We start from the raw sequence: 10,407 nt of genomic DNA, 5'->3' as shown, positions 1-10,407 counted from the left end.
ATCTGATACAAGTGCTGGTTCTGAACAGGGGCACAGACAGCAAAACAAATGTAACCCTTCGCTATGCTATCCAAAACAAAAAAAAAAATTTGAGCTGGAGTTACACCTTAAAAGTTTACCTGTTCCAACTTACATACAAATTTATCTTAAGAACAACCTACAGTCCCTATCTTGTTTGTAACCTGGGGACTGCCTGTATAATGTACATCATGATACTGAAAGCATACAGTCCTTACTGTAAAGAGTCCGCCTCAAACCTTTTCTTCAGCTCGGAGACTTTGGGCAGATGCGATGGCTTCAACTCTGAAGACAACTGAGAGCAGGCCATGTCATGTTTTACATCATCCACACTACTGTTGGGACTCACTGGCATTAAGCCATCATGTGCCCTAGCAAGGGGTATGGGGGTATCAGATATTGGGCTTTTGGGTATTTCTAATTTGGGTGTACTCTGGCTCCTAAGAAACACAGGGCCAAAGCGGTACAATGGGCTGTTGGGTTTGGGGCTGCTATATTGCTGAGATAGAGGCCTCGGGGTATTAAAGGAGCGGAGGTTGGGTATGACCTTCTCTGCTAGTTCTGTGTCCTTCTTGGTCCCTGTCCAGACCATTCTGGGATCCAGAGTCCCGGTCTGGAAACGAGAAACAGCTGATCGAACGCAGGTCCCAGCTACCATACGTGGGGTTTCACTGAAAGCTTTTCTCATTGTTGTATCCTTCTGGGGCAGCAATGGCAAAACGGCCTCCTGCTTAATTCCTTCTTTCGGGGTAGGACAAATTTCAGGCTCTGGACATGGAGGAATTATTTTGACCTCACTTGTGACGGGAGAGGTCTGTGAAATGACTTGGGGCACTGCAGATACAACTTCTGAAGAGGAGATTGTTGTTTCTGAGATGGACAAAGAGCTATCAGGCTTTTGGTATGTTACTTCTGCAAACTCTGATGACGAGATGTCCTCCTCGGTGACAGAAGTGGTGCCTGGGATGTTTGATATGATATTAAACGCTGATGACGGGATGTCCTCCTCGGTCACAGAAGTGGTGCCTGGGATGTTTGATATGATATTAAACGCTGATGACGAGATGTCCTCCTCGGTCACAGAAGTCGTGTCTGGGATGTTTGATACGGTATCAAACGCTGATGACAAGATGTCCTCCTCGGTGACAGAAGTGGTGTCTGGGTTGTTTGATACGGTATCAAATGCTGCCACATCCAAGATGGGTGAAGCATGATCAGAGGAATTTGATATGTTGTCCAGAGTAAAAGAACTGTCCTCTACAGATTCTAGGCTGTCTGCAGTTCCTTCATCAACTTCTGGCAGGTACCAGAGGTCCGAATGTCTAGGGTGGCTCAAGCTGAGCCGCAGATCCTCTTCGCTAATCTGGTAATGGAAGGGGGAGAGGTCAGCAATTATATACCAGTACATATGTATTTATATATCAATAAGTACAAAGCCAGCTTGAGGAATGCAAGCATGTAACCCAAATAATTAAAGGTAGTTGGCTCCATATAACAGGGGTATCCAAACGTCGACCCTCCAGCCGCTGTGGAACTACACGTCCCATGAGGCATTGCAAGCATCTGACAGTCACAGGCATGACTCCCAGAGTCAAAGCCATGAGGAGATTTGTAGCGTCACCCCGTTTGAGAGCCAAAGGTTGGCTACCCCTGCTATACAAGTACTCTTCTTTCCCAGTACTAATTTTTTTAAGTGGCTCACTAATTTCAGCAAAGACGGCATATTTCACTTAACAGCGACAGTAAGGCCCAGTGACGAAGGCTTCCCTGATCCAGATTCCCACAAATCTGGTATTTAGATTCTTCTCTGGAACGCCCCTATGTATGAATTGCAAGTAATGTGCAGTAAAATGTGTATTGCATTGCCAACAGTGGCAGAATTATCGCCATAGCGACCCAGGCGGCCGCTATGAGGCCTGGGGCACAGGGAACAAAGGAATCCCCCTGATGCCGTGCAGGCCGCCCTAGGCTGCTATGGCTCCAGGACTGTCACTGGCGGCTGTGAGGAGGAGCGTGCCGCTGTCCTGATCACTGACAACCTCTCAGTGATCTGTGCAGCGGCACATTCTTCCTCACAGCCGCTGCTGAGCCAGTAACAGCCAGCAGCTGAGGTAGAAGAGGCCGAGTCCCTGAGGAGGAGGAGGCGCGGCGGCATTGAGCATGGTGGAAGAGGCCGGGGCCCGGGCGGTGAAGGAGGAGGCTGGAGCCCGGCAGTGAAGGAGTGAATCGGGGCTGACAGGTAAGAAGTGTGCAGGGAAAGGAACCCTGACCAGTCCACCTGAGACCCTGCAGAGTAGGGTTGCCACCTGTGAAGGATTCGGTTTTTGAATGCTGTGTCTGGGTTCTATGGCAGCAGAAACCCAGACGCAAGATGTCAGGCAGACAGGGGCAACCCAAATTAAAATAGGGGCCACTGGCCCCCCACTGAAAATAGTCTCCAATGTGCTATTTACATATGAATAAGCCACGACTCATTCTCCCCAAAAGAATGTCTGCGTGTCGCTAGAGTGTTCGGGTTCCGCTTAACTAAAAGGTGGCAACCCTACACCATAGAGAGTCCTTGGTGGGCTCTGCAGTGCCATGGGGGCACCTTGTATAAAGCAATCAATTTAAAAATGCATTCAAAAATTATATGAGAAGATTGTCCCAAACCATATTTTAGGATGTAGTGTGACGGCAGCATGGCAGAGCCTTTGCTCCCTTCCTCACAATGGCCGCACTACAACGTTTTGTTCCGTTGCACCTGAAAATTAACCTTTTTTTTTTTCTTGGTCGCTTGTTTGAGTTGATTTATAAAAGTTTGAGCAACAAAAGGACATTTTCACATGTAAGCCAATCAAGATTCAGTATTGACTTTCTATCCTGCATTTAACATCTAAAGCATGTCATCGGATTGGTTGCTGGATTGTTCAAAGGTTAGTGTGCAGATTGCTCCTCTCTGTGACGCTCACCTGTCCAAAGTACTGGCTGTCATCCAGACTAAAGCAGTCCAGGCTGTGCGCCCCATACAGTGCGCGCTCCCTTCCAGGTGCTCTCGTGTTCAGGGTTTCAAATATTTCATTCAGCAGATCCATGCCGTCATCGAGAAGAGGGAAATCATTTGCTTCAGCGAGCCCCGAGTCCCCTTCTTCACTTGTACCGTCTTCACCGAATCTATGACAGCACAAAACATTGCGTCATTACAGGTGTACAAAGAGGATTTCAGGGTCGTTATAACTTAATACATATTACAGGAATAATATGAGACTCAGGAGCCGGGTTACTGTAATACGATGGTACAGGGGTAATAAGACACTCGGGAGCCGGGTAACTGTAATAGGATGGTACAGGGGTAATAAGACACGCAGGAGCCGGGTTACTGTAATACGATGGTACAGGGGTAATAAGACACGCAGGAGCCGGGTTACTGTAATACGATGTTACAGGGGTAATAAGACACTCGGGAGCCGGGCTACTGTAATACGATGGTACAGGGGTAATAAGACACTCAGGAGCCGGGTTACTGTAATACGATGGTACAGGGGTAATAAGACACTCGGGAGCCGGGTAACTGTAATAGGATGGTACAGGGGTAATAAGACACGCAGGAGCCGGGTTACTGTAATACGATGTTACAGGGGTAATAAGACCCTCAGGAGCCGGGTTACTGTAATACGATGGTACAGGGGTAATAAGACACTCGGGAGCCGGGTAACTGTAATAGGATGGTACAGGGGTAATAAGACACGCAGGAGCCGGGTTACTGTAATACGATGTTACAGGGGTAATAAGACCCTCAGGAGCCGGGTTACTGTAATACGATGGTACAGGGGTAATAAGACACTCGGGAGCCGGGTAACTGTAATAGGATGGTACAGGGGTAATAAGACACGCAGGAGCCGGGTTACTGTAATACGATGTTACAGGGGTAATAAGACCCTCAGGAGCCGGGTTACTGTAATACGATGGTACAGGGGTAATAAGACACTCGGGAGCCGGGTAACTGTAATAGGATGGTACAGGGGTAATAAGACACGCAGGAGCCGGGTTACTGTAATACGATGTTACAGGGGTAATAAGACCCTCAGGAGCCGGGTTACTGTAATACGATGGTACAGGGGTAATAAGACACTCGGGAGCCGGGTAACTGTAATAGGATGGTACAGGGGTAATAAGACACGCAGGAGCCGGGTTACTGTAATACGATGTTACAGGGGTAATAAGACCCTCAGGAGCCGGGTTACTGTAATACGATGGTACAGGGGTAATAAGACACTCGGGAGCCGGGTAACTGTAATAGGATGGTACAGGGGTAATAAGACACGCAGGAGCCGGGTTACTGTAATACGATGTTACAGGGGTAATAAGACCCTCAGGAGCCGGGTTACTGTAATACGATGGTACAGGGGTAATAAGACACTCGGGAGCCGGGTAACTGTAATAGGATGGTACAGGGGTAATAAGACACGCAGGAGCCGGGTTACTGTAATACGATGTTACAGGGGTAATAAGACCCTCAGGAGCCGGGTTACTGTAATACGATGGTACAGGGGTAATAAGACACTCGGGAGCCGGGTAACTGTAATAGGATGGTACAGGGGTAATAAGACACGCAGGAGCCGGGTTACTGTAATACGATGTTACAGGGGTAATAAGACCCTCAGGAGCCGGGTTACTGTAATACGATGGTACAGGGGTAATAAGACACTCGGGAGCCGGGTAACTGTAATAGGATGGTACAGGGGTAATAAGACACGCAGGAGCCGGGTTACTGTAATACGATGTTACAGGGGTAATAAGACCCTCAGGAGCCGGGTTACTGTAATACGATGGTACAGGGGTAATAAGACACTCGGGAGCCGGGTAACTGTAATAGGATGGTACAGGGGTAATAAGACACGCAGGAGCCGGGTTACTGTAATACGATGTTACAGGGGTAATAAGACCCTCAGGAGCCGGGTTACTGTAATACGATGGTACAGGGGTAATAAGACACTCGGGAGCCGGGTAACTGTAATAGGATGGTACAGGGGTAATAAGACACGCAGGAGCCGGGTTACTGTAATACGATGTTACAGGGGTAATAAGACCCTCAGGAGCCGGGTTACTGTAATACGATGGTACAGGGGTAATAAGACACTCGGGAGCCGGGTAACTGTAATAGGATGGTACAGGGGTAATAAGACACGCAGGAGCCGGGTTACTGTAATACGATGTTACAGGGGTAATAAGACCCTCAGGAGCCGGGTTACTGTAATACGATGGTACAGGGGTAATAAGACACTCGGGAGCCGGGTAACTGTAATAGGATGGTACAGGGGTAATAAGACACGCAGGAGCCGGGTTACTGTAATACGATGTTACAGGGGTAATAAGACCCTCAGGAGCCGGGTTACTGTAATACGATGGTACAGGGGTAATAAGACACTCGGGAGCCGGGTAACTGTAATAGGATGGTACAGGGGTAATAAGACACGCAGGAGCCGGGTTACTGTAATACGATGTTACAGGGGTAATAAGACCCTCAGGAGCCGGGTTACTGTAATACGATGGTACAGGGGTAATAAGACACTCGGGAGCCGGGTAACTGTAATAGGATGGTACAGGGGTAATAAGACACGCAGGAGCCGGGTTACTGTAATACGATGTTACAGGGGTAATAAGACCCTCAGGAGCCGGGTTACTGTAATACGATGGTACAGGGGTAATAAGACACTCGGGAGCCGGGTAACTGTAATAGGATGGTACAGGGGTAATAAGACACGCAGGAGCCGGGTTACTGTAATACGATGTTACAGGGGTAATAAGACCCTCAGGAGCCGGGTTACTGTAATACGATGGTACAGGGGTAATAAGACACTCGGGAGCCGGGTAACTGTAATAGGATGGTACAGGGGTAATAAGACACGCAGGAGCCGGGTTACTGTAATACGATGTTACAGGGGTAATAAGACCCTCAGGAGCCGGGTTACTGTAATACGATGGTACAGGGGTAATAAGACACTCGGGAGCCGGGTAACTGTAATAGGATGGTACAGGGGTAATAAGACACGCAGGAGCCGGGTTACTGTAATACGATGTTACAGGGGTAATAAGACCCTCAGGAGCCGGGTTACTGTAATACGATGGTACAGGGGTAATAAGACACTCGGGAGCCGGGTAACTGTAATAGGATGGTACAGGGGTAATAAGACACGCAGGAGCCGGGTTACTGTAATACGATGTTACAGGGGTAATAAGACCCTCAGGAGCCGGGTTACTGTAATACGATGGTACAGGGGTAATAAGACACTCGGGAGCCGGGTAACTGTAATAGGATGGTACAGGGGTAATAAGACACGCAGGAGCCGGGTTACTGTAATACGATGTTACAGGGGTAATAAGACCCTCAGGAGCCGGGTTACTGTAATACGATGGTACAGGGGTAATAAGACACTCGGGAGCCGGGTAACTGTAATAGGATGGTACAGGGGTAATAAGACACGCAGGAGCCGGGTTACTGTAATACGATGTTACAGGGGTAATAAGACCCTCAGGAGCCGGGTTACTGTAATACGATGGTACAGGGGTAATAAGACACTCGGGAGCCGGGTAACTGTAATAGGATGGTACAGGGGTAATAAGACACGCAGGAGCCGGGTTACTGTAATACGATGTTACAGGGGTAATAAGACCCTCAGGAGCCGGGTTACTGTAATACGATGGTACAGGGGTAATAAGACACTCGGGAGCCGGGTAACTGTAATAGGATGGTACAGGGGTAATAAGACACGCAGGAGCCGGGTTACTGTAATACGATGTTACAGGGGTAATAAGACCCTCAGGAGCCGGGTTACTGTAATACGATGGTACAGGGGTAATAAGACACTCGGGAGCCGGGTAACTGTAATAGGATGGTACAGGGGTAATAAGACACGCAGGAGCCGGGTTACTGTAATACGATGTTACAGGGGTAATAAGACCCTCAGGAGCCGGGTTACTGTAATACGATGGTACAGGGGTAATAAGACACTCGGGAGCCGGGTAACTGTAATAGGATGGTACAGGGGTAATAAGACACGCAGGAGCCGGGTTACTGTAATACGATGTTACAGGGGTAATAAGACCCTCAGGAGCCGGGTTACTGTAATACGATGGTACAGGGGTAATAAGACACTCGGGAGCCGGGTAACTGTAATAGGATGGTACAGGGGTAATAAGACACGCAGGAGCCGGGTTACTGTAATACGATGTTACAGGGGTAATAAGACCCTCAGGAGCCGGGTTACTGTAATACGATGGTACAGGGGTAATAAGACACTCGGGAGCCGGGTTACTGTAATATGATGGTACAGGGGTAATCTCTTCCCCAGGTAAGCGGCACACACACACCCGTCATCCACATGATGTAAAAGAAAACGTGATTCCTCAGACAAGGAACAATTCTTCCATTGTTCTGTGGGAACTGATGCTCATGTGTCCATTGTAGGTGCTTTTGGTGGTGGACACAGGGGCGTATCTGCCGCGAGGCAAACAAGGCGTTTTCCTGGAGCGGCAGATTCCCAGAGGGCGGCAATTGCTGCGGGGAGAGAAGATTAAGAGTAGGGGAGAGAACCTTAGGACATCGTAGCGGTAGGGACGCGGACGGCGGGTTGTGGGCCGGCAACGTGGACGGCTTCTTGCGCGGACTGCGGTCCCCTGGCGGTGACCACCATACATCGGGCTGGGGGGGGGGCGGCGTCGCTGTCCTGCCTAGGGCAGCAGGTTTCCTAAATACACCGCTGGGTGGACACGGGTCAACATGGACACCCTGACTGGTCTGCGGCTACGCAGTCCCATACACAACAACCTGCGATGCTCGGTGTGTTCAGACAACTTTCTATCAGAACCGACATTCAGTTTTTCAGCAATTTGAGCTACAGTATCTCTTATATTGGATCGGACTACACCGGACAGATTTCCCCTCCCCCCCATGTACATCAATGAGCCTTGGCCATCCATGACCATGTCGCTGGTTCACCGGTTTTCCTTCCTTGGACCACTTTTGGTTGGTCCTGACCACTGCAGACCGGGAACATCCCACAAGAGCTGCAGTTCTGGAGTTGCTCTGATCCAGTCGTCCAGAAATCACAATTTGGTCCCTCAAACCCTCCCACTTGTCCATTTTTTCTGCTTCAACACATAAACTTCAGGGACAAAATGTTCACTTCCTGCCTAGTACACCTCCCTCCCCCACTTCCAGGTGCCATTGTAATACATCCCCCCACTTCCAGGTGTCATTGTAATATATCCCCCACTTCCATCTTCATCTCTCAGTGGTCAGAATGTTATGGCTGATGGGTGTATGTATATACTTTATGTATTGTGATCTCAAGGAGTCTAATCAGCCCTCCCAGTTCTACAAACCATTTGCTCTCTATGTTGTGGAGTTGAGAAGAGAGGGAGGGATTCAGCAGAAAACTGGGCAGGGCTGACACCCTTTCATTCAGTTTCGGCCTAGAAGAGAGGGGTTGTTGGCAGCAAATACAAATTATAAGCTGAGCGCATTTCTGGCAGATCAACAGATATCTTTCTGTACTTCCATGGCATTTATAGGGATCACACACGGAGGGGTGTACATGTCGTGTAGAGATGTACTGCATATGGCTGTTGTTGTTTTTTTTGCCCTGACATACACTTTAAATGTATATAAAAGTTTCCATATAAGGAAAGTTAGAGCAAAGGTCTGCTGATGATTGCGCTACGATTGGGGTTCTGCCATGTTAATCATTGTCACTGTAATGTTCATGTCACACACATTGCTGGTATTCCGTTTCCTATTATTTCACTCACCTCTGACCTTCCCAGGAGTCACACTCTGAATATTTCTTCCCCGGCCTCCTGGGACGGGACTGGAATGACATAATTAGGAAGAGTCACATGCATGTACTTGTACCATTATTCCTCTACACCACTATATGGATTGTGGAAGCGCTGGTTCTCAGAAACCAAAACACCTCGCTGAAGCCCCCTACTAGAAATATCTATATCCCAACCTCCATTCATCTCTATGTAGCTGTGGTGGATCAGAAATACACTTGCAGGCTGACATTGCCTGGAGGAGGGGAGAGTCTGGAGGTACCACGCTTCATTTGGGAGCTGATTTTGGGTTTACTAGCTGGGGGTGGGGGTGGGGGGGCTGGAGTAACCCATATTTTTTTGCCCCTTTGAAGTTGGAGGTTTTATTTCATTATACCTGGTAAGCCTTGCCATTAAAGATCTTCTTCAGGCACTTCCTGTTATAGGGTGACAACGCTGGGCGCCCGGTCACTATGCCCTCTACTCTTTGCTGGCGTCCATCACCAAGATGGCCGCTGGTAGTGAAGTACATCACCAAACCCATGTCACTTTAATGTCCTAGTCAGAGACCTTTCTGTTGAGCGCGCAGAATATTTCTTTTCTGCTTTCCTTTCTTTGCTCCGTCCTGCGTGAGTCACGGGGAATCTTGAAGCTTGTCAGCATATAACATTCACGTTTCAACTTTGTTTTTTTTCTTGCATCATAAAAACATCAGACTGATGGCGTTTCGTGCGATAATTACGGCTTCAAAAAGTCAAATGATTCATTCTTCCCAAAATAACTCCCCCAAAAATCCATCACTGTTCTCAGAACTTTGCCTGTCCTAATAACGATTTGTAATCTCATACTATGGAGATTTCAGACCGGTCCTCTCTATAGTGTTTCATTAACGGTGCGCTATCAATAAACCGCACACTAGGGGCGCTATGTTCACATTCATTCTTAATGGCCCCCCAATGCACCTCCCAACATGCACTTTTGTTGGTTTTTATTATAAAGAGCCTGGCACCGCAACTCATACTATTGTGGTACAGTGAGTTGCCCGCCTGCTGGGAAGTGCGTTGGTGTGCCATTCAGAATGAATATATGGTGGCATGCATTAAATGCACGGATACCGTGTCTTTAGTGCACCGCTATAGTGTGAACCGGCTCTTAGGGCTCATTCACACCATTAAGCTGCATGTTTCTGCGCAGATCCGCGCAAGGTCACCGTAAGGGCACATTGAAAACTGACCACTGCTTTATGGAAGAAGTTTTTTTCAACTAAACCCTTGCAGTGGGACTACCCCCCGCACTTCAAGGGTTAAGTGGTCGATTTGGTCTAAGGGTGAAAATAAAGATCCTCGTTCCTGCGTCAGTGAGTGCTCACCTCTCTCCCCCTCCTCTCCACCGGGATGTCACTCAGTGTCCTCAGGTCTAATAGTCTTGCAATAGACATGATGATGTCCGTCAGTCCTTAGACCACCGAGGGCCTGGGGCAGAAGAGGCTGCAGGGACTCGCCTAGCAGGCTGGCAGGACCAAGTGTCAGGTGAGTACATTTTCTTTATTTTTCTCCCTAGACCAAAACAAGCACTCAACAAATGTAGTGCGGG

The 10,407-nt window shown here is 48.5% G+C and overlaps 1 protein-coding gene across 1 annotated transcript in view; it reads right to left on the bottom strand.

Moving 5' to 3' along the window:
- Nucleotides 1-232: 232 nt before the first annotated feature.
- The window catches only part of LOC108794610 (DENN domain-containing protein 1B-like), a 52,798-nt gene continuing 42,623 nt past the window's right edge, over nt 233-10,407 (bottom strand). Inside the window, exons 20-22 of the mRNA XM_018565690.1 lie at nt 8,809-8,867; nt 2,970-3,171; nt 233-1,381 (exon numbers count right to left, since the gene is read on the bottom strand). Coding sequence (XP_018421192.1) covers nt 233-1,381; nt 2,970-3,171; nt 8,809-8,867 — 1,410 coding nt within the window. The remainder of the gene's footprint in view (nt 1,382-2,969; nt 3,172-8,808; nt 8,868-10,407) is intronic.

This window comes from Nanorana parkeri, unplaced genomic scaffold (genome assembly GCF_000935625.1).
Source record: "Nanorana parkeri isolate BGI_ZX_2015 unplaced genomic scaffold, ASM93562v1 scaffold874, whole genome shotgun sequence".
Lineage (NCBI taxonomy): Eukaryota > Metazoa > Chordata > Amphibia > Anura > Dicroglossidae > Nanorana > Nanorana parkeri.
This window is presented reverse-complemented; position numbering and strand designations above follow the sequence as displayed.